The sequence below is a fragment of the Pezoporus occidentalis genome, unplaced genomic scaffold, assembly GCF_034315485.1.
Source record: "Pezoporus occidentalis ecotype Australia unplaced genomic scaffold, CSIRO_AGI_Poc_V1 ctg48, whole genome shotgun sequence".
NCBI lineage: Eukaryota > Metazoa > Chordata > Aves > Psittaciformes > Psittacidae > Pezoporus > Pezoporus occidentalis.
In genome coordinates, this window is record NW_026915813.1 from 4,392,361 (window position 1) to 4,414,476 (window position 22,116).

Sequence of the window (22,116 nt, forward strand, 5' to 3'; positions counted from 1 at the left end):
GGAGAGCTAGTTGAAAGCTGTTAGAAAAAAATACAGTTATCAAAAAATACAAGTTCATTGAGCCAAAAAAGTATTTCATTCAAAACATTCCTAGCCTGATGGACTTTTGAAAAACTGAAGCTTAGGATACCATACTACACCATGGGTCTAGTGCAAGCTAATGGAATTGTGAGCCTTCAAGGGCATTCCATGAAACTGATGCCTGACAATATGTTTAAGGTGAATTTCCCAAAAGATTCAAGAGTTTCATGAGACTTTTCAGGAGGCTTCTTTTTAATTGTCATTTCTGCATCAAACCACCAGTCTATTCCCCACAAATTGCAGACTGTTTTGAAATGAACAAGAGAAGTCATTCTTGTCTCCCAGTAAATCCAACTTCTCATATTCAGAATCTATTTGTTGGTCTCTATTATTAAAAAAACAAAACCAACATTTGAATTTGACTGAAATCCTGCAATTACTCTGCACCAACACAGTGGTTCCCTGAAATCTGTTGAGACAGCTGCTGAAGCTACAGCACGAAAGGCATCTTGTATCTAGATGCCAAATTATAACACAGTAAGTGAACTACCAAGTCTGTAAATCTCAGTTCTGCATTCTTCAAAGTATGTATTTCCAAACATGTTAACACAAATGCTGAAAGCAGTTTATTAAAATACATTTTTAATAATCCCAGCCATACCACAACTTTACCAAGAAATTAGTGCAACGTTCCTTTAAACTAGTAGCTAAAGTAAGTTTGCTATAAGCTTACTTTCTTTGGTGCATTTTATAATACCTATGCCATGTATTTTCACCTCTAACTTACAGTTTATTTTTATGAGTAACTTTAATAAATAAACCCCACCCCCCACCCCCCCAAGAAAACACAACAAAACCAGCCAGCCATTATTTTTGTATCCTGCCAAAATTTGGCTTGGGAAATCAGACAAAACTTAAGAGCTGGCAACATTTCAATTAGGTCAACAAGAATTGGACACTCTTATCCATGTAAAAACTTCACTTGAAATTAAAAAAAGTTAACCAAGCTTCCTTTCTCCAAGAGGATTTTCTGGAATCCAAGGTTAAAACTGCAAGTGCCTCAGATACTCCGGTTAGATTGGAAGAACTCTAAATTCAGCTAAACCATGATTCAAATGAGTTCTTAAACATAGAATCATAGAATGGTTTGGGCTGGAAGGGACCTTAAGATCATCTAGTTCCAACCCCCCCTGTGATGGGCATGCTCAGTTCATAAAAGGTGACATTGTTCAAAAGCAGGTATCCTATCTCAATTTACATGTCAGGGACAGCCAACCTGTAACCTACATCTTCTCAGCATGCTTGTGTTGAGCTTGCATGGTGTACCAAAAAAATACACACAAGTTCGATTTAACATTTGATTAAGTGGGCTGAATTCTTTCCCACTGGAGATTAAAAAGCAGAAATACAGAAATGGAGACTTTAAACACAGATTTTAGCTTCACATTAGATACTCTTATAGGATAAAAGACGTCAGATATAAGAGAACAGAAAAATGTCAATTTATTGGTTTTGCTTTTAGCATTTGACACAATTCAAAGCTTAAGCAGCTGTGTTTGGGTGGCATTTTTAAAATCAATTACACACATCTGCACAACTTCTGATAAACTTCCTCCTGATCATTAAAAGGCAGAAGACAAAGCATGAAATTGTAAGATTCAAAGTGTGGGACTCAGAATCTCATCTGCTGTGGAACAGAACCCATATGATACTCAAATGAAACCATACACCAGCTCTGAGAATTTACTGGGCAATAATCAATTTTGTAACAATTCCATAATTAATTTCTGATTACATTCTCTAAAATTCACGTTACTAACAACTGTCCAACCTGACCTGGGGAACAGTGGGTGGAACACCACAAAGGAAAATCAGATACGTTTTTCAAGTGCCTAGTGGCAAGATTCCAAATACTTTAAATCATGTAGAGAACAGACAAGAGGTTTTACACAAGGCGGATGCACTTAAATAGTAGGCTATCCTGTCTTAGAAACACTCTGTTCCTTCTGTATTCCAGCACTGGCTCCTCTTTAGCAGAAGAAAAGATTATTTCCAGACAGACATTCATTGTTAGTTCTAAATTTGTTAAGTCTGCTTTAAAAATAATGAGAAGATAAACCACTTCGTTTATGCTGTGCAAAAAACGAATAAACTTATGTCCCTATTTTGCTCCTTAAAACAAACAAAAACTCATGACAAATTCTGTATTTAGTTTAAGCAGCTAAAAACAAACAAAAAAGAGCATTTGAATCAGAAACTTTAAGCAAAACAGCTCCTAATTGTTCTTTTCCCTCCTCCCCTTTCAGAAGGGCCACGAATTTAAAATGAATAGAAATCTGTACCAGATTTCACTATTCCATTCACAATTTAGTGAGTTTCTTTGACCCAAGACAGCCATATCCTATTGCTCCCCCACAGAAGACTCAAAGCAAGGCAAAACAGGAAACTTTAGTACTTTGAGTTATTTGTAAGTAGGGTACTTTTCCCTACTGAATGAAACAATTAAGAAAGACAAGAGCAACCACTTAGGGAAGCCAACTGCCAACTGAACAGCAAGGTCAAGAATACAGAAATAGGATTTCCTAAAAGAAAGGTGTGATTATAGTCTGCATTTCCAGCAAGGGGGAAACTCCTGCAGGAATCAGATAAATCTCTGTTCCAGATTTCTGGAAAACTTCACATAAAGTTACTTATCTGCTATCCAGCTTCTTAATCAGTCTCATAGGTCAAGGTCACTCATATCCCACACAAAGAGTGAAACAGCCTTTATTACTAACCTGCAAAGTTGAGAATGAAGGAGGAGAAAATGCCAGAGCACAACCAATGCAAAATGCACAACTGACAAAGCTGTCAAGTATCCAGTTGGTAACTGTTCTGCATGCCACATAATCAGGTCAGCTGGTTGTTAAAGGGCAGGTGGAGAAGCACCACCAGAACATAGTTAACAGCTCTTAAAATACATCAATCACTACCAAGTGGCTACTCTTGCAGACAACAGCAGACAAGGCAGCTCTGGCTATTCTGAGTTTGCGATGCTTTTGTGTTGTGATCATTCTGAGTTTTGAATGAGGCAACCAGATGACCAGAAGCTGTGCAACCTGTCGTTCCTACCTAGGAAATTAATAAGGCCTCGAGAAAACAAGCACTCCCTTTACTGCCTTTAAGATGCTCTGTTAATATCAGTTTCCTCAAATTTATTCGATTCCTCAGAAGAGAGATTCTGAAAAGATGCCATCTCCTCAGGCAATGGCAGTGACAGAAATTACTTCAAGTCATACCAAGTACGAGCCCTCAAAATGTTACATGTGACAACCTGAAGTAAAGGCTTCAGCATAAGCCAGAAAAAACGCTTCATGGACCATTGTACAACTATTCTTTAAAGTCACCATTGAAACAGTCATGTTTTGTCAAGACCACCTAGCTTTAAGAAAACACCTACACAGAGCATTTCTTATTAAAACCCATTTCCTCTGGGCAGAACACATTTGTTCAGCAGTCAGTAGACTTAGGCAAGGGTGCAGACAGGAAATAAAACTACTTTCCAATATATCCTAGCCAGTCAGGTGGCCTTCCTGAAGGAACTCTCTCCAAGGACTAGCATTTGGTATTCCAACACAGAAGGCCAGTATCAAGGAGGCAAGGAGAGTTGTTGCTGTTCAAAAGCAGCAAGGGATTAAAATGAAATACAGTAAGGTACCTTAGGAAAAAGGGAAAGGCTAAAATCCAAGCAACACTTCACATTTCTCAGCTACACATTAGACCACTGAGAGTATGTGATGACATGGATAAGGAGTGCATGCTTTTGGACACTGGTACAGCAGACTTACCAACTGCCTAAGGCATATACACCAGTTAAAGGTTAGTATGGATGTACGAACTGGCATCTTGAAACAAAACTTTTGTCAAGTCTGAGTGGAATTTGCACAATGCAAGTGTAACAGGCAAGGAACTGACAAAAAAAGGAGGAAGACAACAAGCAACGCTGAATGAGATGTTCCAGCCTGGAGAATCTTAGAAACAACTAGGCTGGAAAAGACCTTTACGATTATCAAGCCCAACCATCACCCCAGGACTGTCAAGTCCACCACCACACCATGTCATTAAGGGCCTCATCTACACAGGTTCTGAACACTTTCAGGGATGGCAACTCCACCACTTCCCTGGGCAGCCTGTTCAATGCCTGATCACCCTCTCAGTGAAGAAATTTTTCCTAATAGCCAATCTAAACCTCCCCTGGCACAGCTTGAGGCTGTTACCTCTTGTCCTATTGCTTGTTACTTAGGAGAAGAGACTGACTCCCTCCTTTCAGGTAATTTTAGAGAATGAGAGGCAGTTGTGAACAAGGGTTATTAGACCATTTCCTCAGGAGTCTTACCTGGATTTTTCCTGATTTTACCAACAGTCAAAAGAAGCATACAAGCATATCTGAAGTTCTGACTACATCAACACATAATGATGTAGGCTTCAAACATAAACACATAACATTTCATTTCACATCCGATTATATGACACATAGGAATGTACACACAGCAAGAAGTAAAGAACCCACTATGTGCTGCACAGTCAAAATTACTTTGACCAAAGGATCTCAATTCCTGATGGAACACAATTCCTCAGATTTAGGCATCAACAGAAAAACGTGTGTCTCCCCAGTCAGGAGATCTTTAACACAAAACCTGCCGAAGCTTTCGGCAAGACTCTCTAAACATGACCAGATCTCTGACCTCAAAAGCCAGACACCACAACAAATTGGAACACACAACAGGTGGCAGAATTCCAAAGTAAATAGTTAAGATGGTAAAAGTGAGTTTATAAACCAATATTTCCCCAACAGCCATTGTCTAGTATCACTTACAAGGTTTGTTTTAGTCAGCTAAATACTATCTGTGAGTTCTGTACAGCTTGATCTATACAAGTCTTATTGTCAACTCCTCAGGCTGAGCAGCTAACCCTTCTTTCCCTCATTCCCTTTTCTCCCCTCTCCCCATTTAACTCAATTCCAGCTTAACCTGCAAGCTGCCAGCCCGTTGCCAGGATAGCCCGCTACATATACAAAGGTCTCTGGGACCATTCCTCTGCCAAGGTAGTTCAGTTGATGCCAGGGAAGGAGTGACCTCTCCTGCTCTTCAGAGAAGCTAACTGACTCAGTCACACTATGATCAGTTTGTCTAAAGAGTAAATAAAACATGCTTCTTGTAATAACAGCCTCTTGTTGACCGGAACAAAAAAGAAAGTAACAGCAACAAGAAAAACTGAACTGATCTTAAAGGTGATACACCTGAACAAGTATTTATAATGAAGAAATCAGCAAATGATTACCTCAACAGTAGAGGACAGGAAAGGGGCAAAACTTAACATCAATCAACAAAAAACTATCAGCAACTGTGCATGCCTTTTACCAGCCTGTGTACCCCTACCAGACAGACACCTGCTTAGAATATATACCAAAGGCATCCATAGAGTCACAGTATCTTTTAGGCTGGAAAAGAACTTCACAGATCAAGTCCAACTGTAATTCTAACACTGTGAAGTCCACCACTAACCCATGTCCTTAAGCACCATGTCTATACTCTTATGTACCTCCAAGGATGGTTACTCGACCACTTCCCTGAGCAGCCTGGTCCAACACTTGATAACCCTTTCAGTGAAAAATGTTATCTAAGTCTCCCCTAGAGCAACTTGAGACCATTTCATAAAACAGCAAGTCAAATGTTCATAAATGGGCAAATAAAATCCAAGGAACAGGATTACCAAATGCATAAAGAATTACAATGTATTACTGAAGACCCAATACAACTTCTGTGAAGTCATACTTCAAACATAATTGAGCTATCTGAAGATGTCAGCAGACAGGTAGACATGGGACGCTAAGATTAAATCAAGATTTCTGAAAGACATCTATTGACATCCATGCCCAAAAGCTTTAAAAGCTTCCCAAGCCACAGAGGTAAAGTCTGTGCACAGATAAGTAACTGGTTGAAAGACAGAAGTAAATGGTTAATTTTCACAGCAGAACACCACAAATGAGTGTTACTCTTCCACCCAAAACAGGTGATCTGAAAAAGTGACAATGCACTGCCTAGTAAAGTCTAGTATTAGCAGCAAAGAAAAGCAAGAGAACACCAAGGAAACTTCAAAATACTGAGGTACTGAGGTGGTATAATTAAAGACAATTACCAAAAGCAAGTACATATTAGGCTAAATAGTGGAGAAAGTAAAATGTCATATTATGCACACAGTAATAGGCTCCAGACTGATTTATCACTTTAGTTTTATCTGGGGTTCAAATATACAGTACTTTGAAATATCAGTTCCATAAAGAGCATGTCAAATGATTTGACTTCTTAAAGGAAGAGCTTCTGCATTGCTTCCTAGTTTGTCACCACATAAATTCACACTGATGTTATCCTGAATACACATAACTCTAGTTTCCCCATCTCCAGAAGAGAGAACTAAGAAAACACAAGAAAGGAGGGGAAAATGATCAGGTTTAATGAACAGCTTTTCTGCAAGGAACAGCTAAGAACTCTTCAGTTTGAGGGATGGAGGAGATGGCCAAGGAAAGATAGGTCTTTTCAACACCTTGGCTTTTTAAAGTAATTGTTTCATACAGTGTTTCTACTTCTTGTTTTAGAACAAACAGAAGAGTCACGTAACAATATAACCAGGGACAGCAGTTACCTACTGAAGTTTCATGTGGCTTTGAAAGCACATACCCATACAAAATTAACAATAACTTATGCCAGAATAATCTAGTATATCACTTATAAAACCCAAAATACCTGTTTTTTCTCCCAAGGATCAAGACAAGTGTCATGGAAGGCTGAAAGATATTTCAGAAATATTATTAGGTATTAATATTTTTTCCCTAGCAATCCACAAGTGGCTGCAGACAATAGATCTTAGGCTACACAGACTTGCTCTGATCTAGTAGAGTTGTTTTATCTGACAATGCAGAGACAGATTATTATGATACTCATTCAACATGGTCCAGACTATACCTCATTTGAACTACTGTTTAGCATGACTCTGTAGAACCCATTCAAATGGTATGGGGGGAAATGAAAATACTCAAACAGATGAAAGGAACAGAGAGCTTATTATAGCCTCTCACTGCAACTGGGATTGTACCACAGTGCAGCAGTAAATTTTGGACAATATCCAGTATTAGCAGTTTGCACTAGCTGGTACATTTGTAGCAACATTTTTGACACTTGTCTGGAAATTACTTGCTTAAAATTCAAATCCACTACCATGGCTTTTGAGTCATCAGTGCTCATTATCTGCTCAGTTTTTACTATGATACTTGAATAGGAAGAAATACAGAAGGGAAAAAATACAAAGGAAAAACTTAAGGAAAACCACTGAGTAACAGCACTGACACAATGTATAAAAACTGGGGATAAATTGAGGCTAGAAGTGTCCTAATTTCTAGTGAGAATGACTTCAGGATCAATTTAAAAAAAAAAAAAAAGATAAAAAAAACAACCCCCCAAAACAATCAAGTCCTTTCAAACAACTACTGCTTAGTATGTGAAAGTATGATAGCAAGGTAGTAGTCTTCTTGCCTTAATTGACAAAGACTGACATTTCCTAAATGAGGTGGTAGGAAGAAGCATATACCCCCTTTCCTCAAGCACCATGACATGGGATATCTGGCAGCAGTATATAAAGAAACAAACAGATGGGATTAGACACATGGAGGAAGAAATTGCCTAGTCTCCCAAACCAAAACATGAAAAGTGTAATTTGCCTTGGTAAGCATGCTGGTGGTGTGATGCAAGTCACCTGAAGACACTCCATACACGTGTCAAGACATATACGAAAATTGAAAGCTGAGATAAAACAATTTGTGGAGACACAAAGTCGTTAAAATGGTTTTAATGTCACTAGCAGTAAGTAAAAGGAAAGGTTTGGAAGCAAAGACAAATGGGTGGTTTTAAGAAGTCAAAGACAGAAAATGACCGATTATGAAAGCTGAAGGATGACGAGATTGGGTGGTCCAGGAAAAACAAGAAAATTGAAGGAGCTTGAACCAGGTAAGTCCAGAGTCACTGCATTATTCAGCTGGTAGCACAACAAACTTTTGAGACAGAGTTTGGCATGCTTAGCACTAAAGCCATTGCACAGGGCAGTCTAAGGCAGTAGTGGATCCTAAGAAGATCCTTTTTTTTCTTCCCCTTCATCAGATGGCTAACACCAGAATGACCTACATCTGTACAGGTCACAAAGCATGTGCCATTTGATAATCCTCCCCCATATTTACATTAGGAGGCTTAACACCTACACTTAGGTAAAGTCAGAGCTTCACATTTAACTGGGGCTTGCAGTGGCACACTCTCTGTTCTGAGCCAAACAGACAGCTGCAATCACAAGCTGGAGTCCTTTAAAGCAGTCTTCTATAATCTACATCATATGCAACAGCAATATTAGTTCACTGTCAAAAGGTGTCCAGCAGTTTTGCACCACTAGTATTTAACCTGGCATTACAAAAAAAAACTTTAGTGCTTTTAGGATGAAAAGAACTTTTTTAAATATGATGCACAAAGGTTTTTGACAGTAGCTGTAAAAGCAACAGCATATTCAACCCTAGCTTAATTACACTGCCCTCTGACCTATTAGTGGCTCAGCAGACTAGAAATGCACTAAAGCTAGTTTATAAAGCAGTGGAATTCTGCCTGTGAGAACTACTATTCATCTGTAAGTTTTTTAACTAGCCTTTAATTAAGATGATTTGAAGAATGATAGGAATGAAGGATGATAATTATTTATAAAGGGAAAATTAAGCATTTTTAAAAGCAGCAGTACCATTTTAGAATAAAACGTATTGCAAAATGACGAATTTTTCCACAACAGCTCTTTAAACAAGAGTAATCAATCCCCAGGTGCCACAAAAGCTAGGATGTCTCATAACTGGAAAGCAGGATCCTACAAAGTTCTACAGAAACTGAAATCTGAGGAACATAAAGAGGTCAGAAATTCAGTGACTTAGGAAAAAAAAAATCATCTCTAGTGACATTTACTCAACTCTCACTGCTATAATACAACACATGCTGATATGGAGATACAAACCCAGATGGATGTTGAGAAGCAAACACCATTAGAAGCAGCAGCTGAGAGTCCAGAAAAATTTTGTCAATGATAAAATGTTAATCTAGAAAGCGGTTAATCCAGCTTTCAAGATACTACACAGGAACTCTGTGCCAGAAGTGGAAACAAAAAGAAAGATGAAAATCTTATACAGGAGTCTTCTGTATGCAGGGTCACATGCTGCTCACCACACCCCATAAAAGGGAATGCAACCTCATTGCTGCAGATTCAGTCCCCTAACTGACTGAATAATACCTTTGTAATACCCCTGCTACCCCCTCCGTACAGGCTCAAATAAATGAGCTGCTACCATCCACCTTCCCTTCCCTACTCTTTCACTGCTTCTTCCTGGCTTCTCTTTGCCTTTAATGGATGGAGGGATAAAGCACTGGACTGGGCAGAAGGGAGAAATACATATAATAGAATAACTTCACACCCTCAAATAAGGTTTATTTTTTTTTATGTATGGTAAATAAATTTATAATGCCATCCTGTTTTTAGCAAGTTCAATACTAGACACACGAATCACACAAATTCAGTTTTATTCCAATCTCTGCCAGTGTTCCAACCTATCTTATCAAAGTACCCTCCAAGCACATGGAACAGAGCAAGGTTCAAGAATACCATAAAAGACAGTAGTCCTAACTGGAATGAAGAATTTTAAGTTAGCGAAGTATAAAGCTCTGGCTGACGTCTACACTTTACATAAATACACTGAACTCTAACGGTTAGAATAACAACCTTGTTTGAAACCCTGATAACTCTAGTCATATTCAAGGAGAACGGATCCATTGTAACTACCTATTTAAAGCATACATATAATACAGCTGAAAACAAAAAAAGGTGAGGGTGGATAAGGGGAAGAGGTACTGTTTTATCCCCCACTTTAGCTACAGGCAGTACAAGCCTTGGCTACTTGCCAGCAGCCAGAATACAGCTCTTGAACAGCATACACTGATCTGATAAATTGATCAGTATGACACATTCCTGTTATTTTCCTTACACAACTACCAGTACTTATTACCATAGCACGACCGTTCAGGAGACTCAACAGAAAACTAACCCAGAGAATAACAGAAGGGCAGTTCACTGTCACATCAGAGGTTTCCCTACAAAGGGAGAACAAGTGGAAGGACATTATTGTTAGTGGTACTGTCTTCTTGCTCTTGTCACCAATTTTGTTGATTAGGATGTTGTTCAGCTAATTTAGTTTCGAGTTCACTTCAAACCCTCAAACACTGTTGCCAAAATAGGCAGTTACTAAAAATCAGAAATCTTGTTTTCTCCAGTACAGCTACTTATACTTGACTAGGGAGAAAAAAAGCAGGTATGTAGTAAACCTGATTAGGAAACTGATCCAAGTTCAACTAGATCTGACCTTTTCTTTCTTATTCTTCATCCTGCCACGTTTCCCCTGCCATTTTCTAGGTTAGTGTAAAGCTAGATTAGTTTTACAGCCTAGCTCGCTGAATTGTTTAATAAATGAATGCTCGTAGCAGTTGACATAAATCATGTAGGTACAGTGAGTCCAGAAAGAAAAAGAATAAAATTGCGTAATGCATCAACAAAAAGAAAACCCTGAAAGTTACCAACTTCAAGCATTAGTACACAGTTACTGAATGGCAATTCAAAGGAAGAACAGAGACTGAGCTGCCGTGACAGTATCTGTACTCTGGGGTTTTGGTTTACACAAGTTCCAGTTCAGGAAACTCTTAGAGCCTGCAATGTAGAAAGACTATCAGAGTTTGAATTTCTCAGCTCACTATCAGCTACATAAAAAGTAAACAGCTACCATATAAGAACATACAATAAGAAAGTTCAAGCTATGCCTAAAAACATTGAAAAAGATTACAGTAGTTCCTGGAACACTTAAAAATTGACCTGCTTCCACATACCAGTATCTACACATAAGGAGCACCAAAACCAAATCACAGGTTTTAATCAGCACTACTGAAGATATGTATATCTACTTGCATGACCTGAATCACATTTCTGAGTGGAAAGAATTCAAACAAAGCATTGCTTGCATCCTGCACAGTCCCTGGATTAGTCTCTGTGTACCAGGCAGTTTTGTCTTCAAAAACTGTGCTCCATACAACCTCACAATTGCAGGTTCACAAGAGATAAGTGAACTGGTACTGCATCTACCGCTAGATATGTGGAACTTCCTCCCTCTGCCTTTTAAATTAAGCCTCTGGTGTTTTTACTCTAACTCTTTTTGTACTGTTTTCACAAATTAAAATTTCAGAGTCAAATGTAAGATACCCCTTTAAAAACACATAATGACAGCAGTAGGCAATTATTTGTTTCTGAGAGAAAAGCTGATGAGTTGAAATGGATTGTTAAGAGGACACAGAAAAGCTGATTTAACACTACGTATTTGAAACAAAGATAGTCCAAGACAAGCAAAACAAACCCCATGTGTTTTCTCTTATTTCAATCTAAAGACAGTTAACACGATACCTACAACTGCAGCAACTTCCAATGACACACTGACCATTTTTCCTCTTCTGTTAACCTGCTCAGTTCAGGGGAAATGGGGATGGTACATTTAGGGCTCTGCTCCACTCCTGGCACTGACAGTGACACAGGCAGCTAAACCAATCCAATGGCTTCCTTCTGCTACTATCCATCCTACTTCAGTCACACAGTCCCACCCCATCCTTGTGCTAGCACCAGCAGCCATCAGGTTTGGGGTTTGTTTTTTTTTTTTGTTTTTGTTTTTCTTAAGTTCCTAACTCCTCTCAACAGAATTGCCCAGCTAGAGAGTTACAGCAGATCAGACAGGGGTCCAAGCAGTGCTGATGCAAGCATGTGAGCAGCAGAAGCACAGAGTCAGGACTGTGATTTTTCCATTCTCGTAATAGTTCTGTGAGACTTGAACATACAAAATGGCACTCCAGTGCATTCTTAGATTGTGGTTTCATAATAAGTGTTCAGCACTAATGCTGACTTGCAAACCTGCTTCTGTAATACTAGTTTGAGCTATCCCCTTACATGATGCCATCTTTCCCCATTGCATAAAAACTGCCTGTGAACCTGTGCTGTGATTCTGACCTAGATTTAATTCATGTTCTTCTCCAACCATTACAGGAGGACTGAGATTAGTTCCTCAATCTGTTTTACACTGGAATCAGGCTGTGAGCTGCCCATCACAGCTCAAAGGATGACAGATCCATAAAAACACCTTATACCAGTATTACTGGCTATCGTATTGGATGATGGAAACTTGTTTGCTGTTTAAAAGAAGCTAGAGTGCCAAGAAAGCCAAAGGGGTAAAAGCGGGTATCATTTTGAAATCATTCTTGTATACAGGCTGTTGGTGGCTTGACAGGTAATAGAGCATTAAGCCACCAAAACAATCACTAACAGAAAAAACATTATAGATATTATATAGTAAAGTAACTAGTTCTGTCACTATTATTGTGGCAGCTATAGAGAATCACCTACAGCTGCAACAGTATTACAAAAAAGTGGCACTAACCTGAGGCAAAGTACTTAACAGCCACAGTGAAAGTGAGACCACTTCTGTGTATTGTGGGCATAAAGATACAAAGTACTTGATGCAAGAGTGTTGCAAGTGTGGGGGTAACACCAAATGCAGTAGGTACAAATCTTTCATTTGAAGGAGGAATTCCTCCCCCTGAAAAGTGCGCTTGAGAGGCAGCCTGTTCAAAAAACAGTAAGCTGGTGCAGAAGTTCAAATAGTTTAAAAAAATAACTGAAAGTCTACATCCATCAAAACAGAATTAGATGCACCAACGTATTGTAGTTCAGAGGCAAAAAAGTCTGAAAAATTATAAGCGGAGTAAAGGAGTACTGTATGCTAGATTTCACAAGCATATAAAAATGGATTTTCACTTCAATCAAGTTTCATTTTTCATAAGAAAGCAATACCAAGGCTATTTCCCTTCAAATGTGCGTCCTTGAGCTGCAGGAGAGGAAGAATAAAACTTCTACCCTTCCCCTCCCCTCAGACATATATATATATAATCTTCTTTTAAAGTAGCCATGATAATATTTTAAACTTTCATTTTCACAATGCAAGATTATTCAGATGCTTTTATATTCTCACAATACAATGCAAGACCCTAGCAAGATTTCAACATCCATGACTGGAGTTACCTAGTAATTCCCATTAAAAAGCCTCAAGTTACTGATCCAAACTTTAGACATAGGATACTGTGACAAGGAAGTACGAAGCACCACCTCAGCATTTTCTTCCACCCCAGCAATTACTAGGTCCGTCCTCTCTGCCTATTCAATAAAGTTATTGGGACTCAATGTACTTGCCAAGATGCAATCTGTAAAGTTCAAATGAAATCAGTCAGTGGGATCAATGACTGGTTGGAAAAACTGCATAAATCCTGTTTCTTAATGCTGACCATGGTATGAAGCTAGACTTTTATAGTTCCATACTACCAAAGCCTCTCGACTCAATTCACATTACAAAGTTTTAATCAAAGAGCATCAAAAAACAATTTTAACTATTCTGATATTTACCTATATAAAATACCTTGCAATTTAAACCAACATGGAACTCAGTTGCTGGCTAACTTAGGTACTTCAACTCTGAACTTTCTGTCACTTCTCCAGAAACACAGAACTTAGAATTAGGATATATTGTTTCTTTGTTATATAACAAAGACTGTACCTAGGACAAAACATACCAGTGAGCACTGCTATAAACAATATTTGTTATCACATATTGTGTATGATTTAAGCACATCAACAGAATCAAGATCTTCAGGCACCTGCCAAGATCATCTCATTCTGAACCCTGATCAAGTCATGCAAGAGTTAGGTACATGCATAAGCACAAGTCTAGGCATCTTAGGAGTATTAGTGCTTAACACAACCACACAAAGACTACCACCTGATCAGCCATTTTGTACTGAACACCTACTTAGAATTTCAGTGAATATAGTCAAGTAATTTACAATGTGAAGTCTTTTGTACCTTCAAGTATGTCTAGATACCAAATAAAATAATTCTCAGTAATGTCAATGAAATCGCTATTTTTCTTCTCCAACTCTTTAAATGCACAAACATTTTGGCCTGAGACTTTAAATTATATTCCACAGGTCACAAATTAAAATAATAGGCTGGCAAAACCCAAGCTTTTGATTCTGAAGCCCATGTAAATACCCAAGTCTGTAACTGGGTTCTGACAAACAAAGAATTCGGCAATGAAGCCCTTCAAGCAGAGGTCCCTAACCATCAGTGACCCGCAGCAATCAGTACACTGCAGGCAACTGAGCATTATTTCTGTTTCACTGTTGTGGATATGAGCAATCCCCTACAATCACCATGTTGGAAGTAGTATCTCTGACTTGGTTTACTGCTTCTACAAAGTAAGTGAATGAGGAATCCTGTACAGGTAGAGGATTTTAAAGTGCTCAAGTGATTATACTACAGAAAGGCAAATATCAAACTTAGTATCAATGAATGATACAAGACATCAAAGTAATGTTCATCCAAAAGGTTTAGCAGAAACAGTATGACATGTTCAACAAGTCTGTACTTTCCTGCTTTGCCTTCTGAGCACAGTGTTTGACAAGTAATAGTACACAGAACTGCATTAACTGCCAATTTTTTTTTTTTTTTAATTAAATAAAACCTCTAAGGGTAGAATCAAAGTTTTCTGTTGGTGGTGGTGTTTCGCTTGCCTGAGGATTGACAATAAGCTAGCTCCAGAACTGGGGGGCTACTACTTTACCACATCATCTTCCTCACTTTGCTACAAATGTATGATTCTTGAGAGGGGTGGAAAAAGATGAAGTTATGACAGATCCATCCTATTCACCGCTTCTCCCTCCACCATGTTGCCATTTCAGTCATCAACCTGACAACTTTTCAGGCCTTCCAGTTAATACTAACTTTGTTACTCTTCAAATCCTTAGGAATACTTTGCTTAGTGAGAACAATGAACCATTTCTACTTTGGAAGTTAATTTGAGATAATGTAGGAAGTTATATTACAGAAGCCAATGCTCTAGAATTTCAAAGCAGTAAAGAAAAAAACCCTCAGTCCAAACCTGTTAAGTGTACTCTACCTCCATTATCCTGACTACTCACTTTCTTGCCACTTTATTTACATTTTCTCTCAGATAAGGGCTGCTCAACAGACATGCCAAGTTAACAGTTCTTAACTGAGATATCTCTTGACTAACTATTAAACCATAACCAAGGTCCTTCCTCCTGAGCACTTGCTAATCATTTCAGGGCTCCTTTCTATTAACTGAGTTTTGCATTTTGAGCATACAAAAGAATCATATTCTACACAGCTTTTATTAAGAGGAGGAGAAAACTGAGTCTGAAGCAATACCACAGTGACATCAGTGTAAAAAGTAAGTAATTATGTTATGGTTTTACACTTTGCAACTCTAAGCGAAAGAGCAATCAAAAAACAACTTTGAAGAAGTTCCCAAAACACAACAGACCTGCCCAGCAGAGGATCCAGCCTGTGGTGACAGTTTGTCTTATGGAGCTTTCATTACACTTCACAGTCCCTGTCAGCGCTGGTTGTGCTGTACAGCTGTGTTCCCCAAACGCATATGGCAACACACTATTACCACCTGAAAGTCCCTTCAGTCATCAATTGATAAACAGACTTCTAGGATTTTAGCTTAAAATTAAAACTGAACCACCATTAGCACCTGGTGTTTCACAGGTAACCAGAGGAACAGCCGCTTAAATGTTAAGATACTCCTTCATCAGATTTAAATTTACCACATCATCTATGCCGATAAACTAGCTCTCCCTACATATTCTAACTAAACTACTTTCTTTCCACAAGAAGCATTATATAATGTATTAGGGTACAGAAGTACAGGAACACTGCTTTCCTAAGCAATATAATTTGAAGGCTTAAAAGGGCAGTGCAAACATACACAGGTATCGTAAGACATACACAGGTGTGGTAACAGGTGCTTAAAAGTGTTATTGGGACAACACAGCAAGGACGAAAACCATGCGTGCATGATAATAGATAAAACACAAAAGGCTAATCGCCTGCAATTGTAAGTGTGCCTACTTGTTAGACGTTTAGTTCTTTCCCTGCTCTCGCCTCAAGCACACGCAGAAACACTGGAATGAGTTGCTGCGTACTCTCCCGGTTACATGTAGACGCATTTCTTCCGCTCGGAGTGGCTGAGCACCGACACTCGCACGCTACTTGAAAACCAGGGATCAGTTTGATCCACGTCCCCAGGAAGGGCAGCGTGTGTTGGAACCACACAGACAAGAGACTCCTGGCGTAGACGCGCCCTGATCCCCCCCAACACACAGAAACCACCGCCCGGCGCCCCCCGCCCGCAGGCGGCACTGCCGCGGCGGCACGCGCTCCGGCAGCCGTTATCCCCGGCCGGGGTGGCCGCCAGGGCCCGCGCTCCCCCGGCCCCGCCCCGTCACGTGGCGCCGGGGGGGACCTCGCGGCACGAGAGCCACCGGGGCAGCCCCGGGGGCGGGGGGGAGCGCGAGGGGAGAACGGCCGTCGCCATGACAACTTCCAGGGGGAGGGAAAACTTCAAATCCCAACCGTCAGTGCAGGAGCGGCTCCCTCTTAAAGGCGCACACACATACACATATACACACACACGGGCGGGCTCCCTTCCCCCCTCCGCCCCCCAGGCACTGGTGGTGGAGAAGAGGGGGGCAGCCACCGGCACTCACCGCGCGAACGACGGGAAGCAGAGACAAAAGGACCCGAACCGAGAAAGGGTCTCGGTCGGCGGCGAAGGGAGGGACTGAGCGTCCCCAGCCGAAGGTGTAACAACCCACCTCAGCTGCCTGAAGGCGGCTTAGGATCATCGCTCTCCCCACAGACCCCCTCTCCGCTTCCACCCTCCGAGAAAGCCTCGGGAGCCGCTCATCCGTCTCTGCTTTCCCCCCCGCCTACCCGGGAGACCCGGGCACCAAGCGCCTCGCCCGCTTCCCCCTTTCCCCACCTGAGCCCCCGTTCCCTGCCGCCCCGCTCCCCTCAAGGATCTCGCTATCCCTTCCTCTCAGTCCCCTCACGGCGGCCGTGGTAACCCGCCGTTCCCCCCGTCTCTTACCCACACAGTGCATGAGCCGGTGCCGCCAGGAGTCGAGTTCTCGGCGGACTCCCCTGCGCTCCGCCGTGCAGCGGGGACTCCGGCACTGGGAGGCGGCGGCAGGAGGAGCGGGAGCCGCGGCGGCCATTCTGTCTGTTCCCTTTTCCATCTGCCTCTGACCTCACGCCCGCTCATTTACATACGAGCGCGCGCTCCCCCGGCTCCTCTCCCTCCCCCCCCCCCCCCCCACTACCCCCCTTGCCTCGTCGGGCGCGTGCCCGCGTCCCCCCTCCTCTCCTCTCCACACCCCCCTCAACCCGCTCAGCATCCGGGGCGGGCAGCGCGCGCCGCCTGGCGGGGTGACTGACACGCGTCGCCGATCCCCGAGGAGCGCCCGCCCCGCTTCCCCCGCGGCAGCAGCCTTCCCTCAGGCAGCGGGGCGGGTCGGTGCACGGGCCGAAACCGGGTACCCCCCTCACCCCTTTTCCCATCGTTTCCCGGCCTACAACTCCCGGGGGGCAGCGCGGCCCCCGCGCCAGCCCAGGCAGGGCCGGCTGCAGCGGTGCACGCCGGGAGGTGTAGTGCGAGGGCGGGGGAACGGCACCCACCGCCAACACTCCTCCAACGGCTCCGCGCTGCCCGAGCCCCCACACGGCAGCGCGGCCTCAGAGCTGCCTCCACGCTTCGGCTGGAGGCGGCTCTGAGCTAAGAAGGACTCTAACAGAGGCGCAGGTCTCGCCTCATTGCATGGTGTGCGGTGGGGCTGCCTGAGAGGGGCTCCCTCATGGCCCCCCGCGGTCTCCTCCACCTCCCTGCCTGCACCTGCCCCCGGGCCGCTGCCCGCCACGGTACCGCTCATCGTCCCTGCGCCACCGCCGGCACGGACGCGGCTGGCTCCGGAGGGAAGGCGAGGTGCTCTGCGTTCCTAACTAACTCACCAAATTCAACCTGTACGGAGATTTTCAAAGTTCTCTCCGCTACTGCTCAGCCCATCAGGCTGTTTGTAACGGCTTTGCCCTCAGCGTGCTTTCGATGTAGAGCTGGGCAGGGCGGCGAGCTAGGGATCGGCATCACACAAAACACAGGGTTATCCCCCTCATTTAGTATGGGAACTACTATTAGTTATTACTATTTAGCAAGTCAGTTTAGTTCAGTTTCTGGGAGCACGCCTGAGAAAGCTCACTCTCAACCTAGGGATGCCTTGAGAACGGAAGCCAGATTAAAGATAACTGCAAGAAAGTTAACACACAGACGTCAGGGTGGATTACTCGGAGCATTTGACAACCGCCTGGACTGTCGGTTTGGCTGCTCGTCGCACAGTCACCCTCACACTGTACCTCCAAACTCCGGCACAAGACGGACATCCCCCAGCACCAGTCTGATGTGACAAGTGCTATCCGCGCCTTGCAAGAGAGCAATTAGCAGTCTTGAATTCCCCAGAGGGAAAAATCATGATCTTGCCGTTTTCTCAGATCCTGGTGCGTCTTTGAGTGCCTCCTCCTCCCCCCTGCTCCCCTTCTCACAACGGTCTTTGTATGCAGCGTTACTTCAGCAAGAAATGGCATTTTCTGTGCCTATTTGCAGGTTGTGATAGAAAACAGCATTTTAAAAAGCCATAGAAAAGAAAAGACACCCTTGATTTTCCCCTCCCTCCCCCATAAGGGTTGAAGGAGCAATGCTGGAAAGAATCATGTCACCTCTATCCGTACAGTTTTTTTTTTCTTGTGCTAGAGGACGAGCAGTTAAAAACAGCAATACTGCATCAAAGCTGCAGAGGGGCTTCAACTTTGAACAAAGAACAGGAATCAGTTCCCCAACTCATTCATCCCTCTACTCATCCGTGTAGACTGTCGGTGCAACCAGAGGCAGGGCTATTTGGAAAGGAGCCCTTAACGCCTTTCAGTGGAACGTTTCAGGAGCGTGGCAAGACTGGAGTGCAGGTGAAAGGCAGCCTAACGCTTCCTCTAGCTTTTCAGCATGGCAGCCAGCAGTAAATAGCAAGCAGCAGCTACATCCTCCATCACCTCAGATCTGTTACAAGTGCCTTGCCTCTCTTATTTACACTGGACTCCCAAACAGCCACAAAAATCATCAGCCTTCCTCGGAAAAGTAACAAAAAACAAGGCAACTCTGGGAAGGCACTGTCAAAACCCATACAAACTAAAAAGTAACCTTATTTGAGTAGAAGACAATTTCAAAGCGATAAAATCCTCCAGTTTTGGGCTTTTTTTTGTTTGTTGTTGCTTTTCCTCCCTCTCCCCCGATGGACTTAAAACCAACAATAACTACAAAATCCACCCTGTGTTTGCTTCTCCTGCAAACATTTATGGTGGAACCATGATCTTCTAATAGATGTTCTTTTTTGCATGTGAAGGACATATTCAAGGACTCCTTGTAGAGCACATCGCTGTAAGTTCTACCTCCACTGGAATGAGCAAAACTTTGATAACAAATGACAGGTCACATCTTTTTTGGCAAAGAAATTTCATAAAAATAAACTTTGTCGCTTCTATAAGGCAGCTAATTGAGCTTAATGAATTCAACACACAGGAATTTTAAACAGTATTCATTTAATTGAATCCCTGAGGTTATCTGACATGAATCAGTTTTGTAGGGACACAAATGACCTGCATCTGAAGAGTTTTATTTCAAGATGTCTAGTATTATTAAATAAAGAGTAGAGAAGAAACTGCACTCCCCCCACATTCAGTTAATTTAACGTACTTTTTGTTGTAGTTTCAAGGTTCCTCCTGTTTGACAGAATTCTCTGTGCATGAAAGAAAAATGTAATAAAACTGGCTGACAAAGTTCAGGGAGCAGGAGGAGGAAAGGGGAAAGAAAGAAGGAATTTCAAACTGAATTTTTTTAGTTGTTTAGATTTTTAACTCCTAGGCCTTCTTAAAAGACCGCCTAGACATCAGGTATGATGTGGAAAAGAGGTTTTTGAACCACTCCCTCCATTTGAGATGTTTTATTCTCCCTAACTTAAAACTGAACCAGGTAACCAAGGATCCTGCTTCATCAAGCCACCAGAGGTGTTATCTTTACATTAGCTGTACTATTTTTTCTTCTCTATGAAAATGACTGTTCAGCCAAGAGGTCACTTTTTACGTTTGTACTTCATTTTATAGAAGCAATTCCACTTTTCCAAACAAATGTTGGATCAAAACTCCAAAGCAAGCCGATTGAGGGCAGAAGCTGGAGCAGTGAGGGATAATTTTGATTCAGTTAATTTTAGCTGCCTATCCTGGCCAATTTTTAAGGGATCAGAGAGTCACATAGAAATGGCTGTGGAGGCAAAGCCGAATACAATTTTGTTTGAAGATACAGGAATTAATACTGCTGTTCTTTCTCTGTGTTTCGCCTCATATTAATTTGGGGGTAAAAAGAAAGTAAAATAGTCATAGATGCTTACAGTTTGATAGCACAAAAAAAAAACCATAAAATCTGACATTCTGAATTAATTTTCTTGAACACACATTGGGGAGGTTTAACTATCCTATTGAAACATTGCAAAATTGTTCATCACCAAACCCTCTTTATAATTAATCCCCAAAGGTGAAATTTGCTCCTGTACAGACAGCTTTGCATGGCTCTTTGTCATGTAAGTACTGCTTTGCAGAAACTGGGGGTGAGGATGAAGAGTAATTAAAACAGTTTAACTTGAACAGTCAAATCCCTGTAGCAGATGCTATCTTTGAGTGAACACTTCCTGAAGTGTTGAGCTCCCTCTCTCATATGAATGCAATTTGTAAACCTGGAAATTGTCAGTGTCTTGGTAAAACAGAAAGAGTTAACTGATGAATTATATGATAGCTTTATGAATGAATATTCCAGGGAACCATTCATACTTACAAGATGTACCACAGCTGAAAATAGAAGGGTAAAACTCAAATGACACTAGAGGAGCGTTCCCCATAAACAGTATCATGATCATTTAGATACAGTATCTAGTCAAACTTAATAAGGGCTTAATAATCAGTATGAATATTAGATTGCCAATACATGACTACTTAAACCTATTTGCAATATCAATTTCCTAGCAATTTAGCGCATTATAAAGAATTTAGAGATGCTAATAAAATATAACACTTTCTTTTGTAGTGTCAGATGTAGGAAAAATATCATCTTAAGTGATCCATTATATAGGCCATTTTTCCTTTTTCTTTTTTTTTAAATTATCATTTTTCTCTCACTGATCATTGAGGACTTAATCTTAAAAAATGTCAGGGGACTTAGCAAAGAACTTCCATAGCAGCAGCTTTGAGGAGCAAACCCTCGGTTCTGTTCAGCAATCTGCATATGCTTTTATTCATGCTTTGAAGGCAGAATCCCTGTGGTCACTCCTAAAGGCACATTCATACAAAGTATGTAGGTTGCTCTAGAGGTGCCTGCACAAGGCAGAGGTGAGATTCAGGAGCCGGAAAAGTACACCTATTCAAAAGCAATAGGATTTTTCAGGTGCAATCTCATCCTTACATTCAGGCTGTAATTAGTGTATGGCCAGCACAGATACTAGTTTTGTGAGACTCTGGGAAGATGCAAAAAAAGCTCCATCTCATCAGCTAGAATACTATGAATTTCAGAGATTTAAACTGATATGCTGTACTTAAAAATTGCTGTGGCTGAGTAGGTTGACAACCTCCAAACAAGGTAAGCACAGACAGCTAGGGAATGGTAATTATTTTTCACTGCAGCCAGGTCTGAAGCATTACTGCTCCACCTACTACTTCACCTACTGCCAGCCAATACTTCTACTAGTCCAAGGTTGATATACAGCCTATTCTTTTTCTGCGGAGGAGGAAGGTAACCTCCAGCAGAAGCAGCTGGATCAGCAGCTGTAGAGCAGTATGACAAGAATGCTGTGAAAGAGGGAACATCCTACTATCTACCACTTCCCTGCCTATGGTGGCAAGCAGCACCACCCAGGTGAAAAGATTGTGCCTAATCTAACAGTTTAGACTTTGATT

At 41.7% G+C, this 22,116-nt stretch overlaps 1 protein-coding gene across 12 annotated transcripts in view; it reads right to left on the reverse strand.

The window, feature by feature from the left end:
- The window catches only part of LCORL (ligand dependent nuclear receptor corepressor like), an 83,044-nt gene extending 65,571 nt beyond the window's left edge, over nt 1–17,473 (reverse strand). For 2 of the 12 annotated variants that reach the window (XM_062636436.1, XM_062636437.1), the window contains exon 1: nt 17,168–17,469. In XM_062636436.1, coding sequence (XP_062492420.1) covers nt 17,168–17,315 — 148 coding nt within the window. In that variant the 5' untranslated portion in view covers nt 17,316–17,469. Of the gene's footprint in view, nt 1–13,236; nt 13,416–17,167 lie in introns of all 12 variants that reach the window. The other 10 variants (XM_062636446.1, XM_062636443.1, XM_062636441.1 and 7 more) reach the window with 9 other exon arrangements.
- Nucleotides 17,474–22,116: the final 4,643 nt, after the last annotated feature.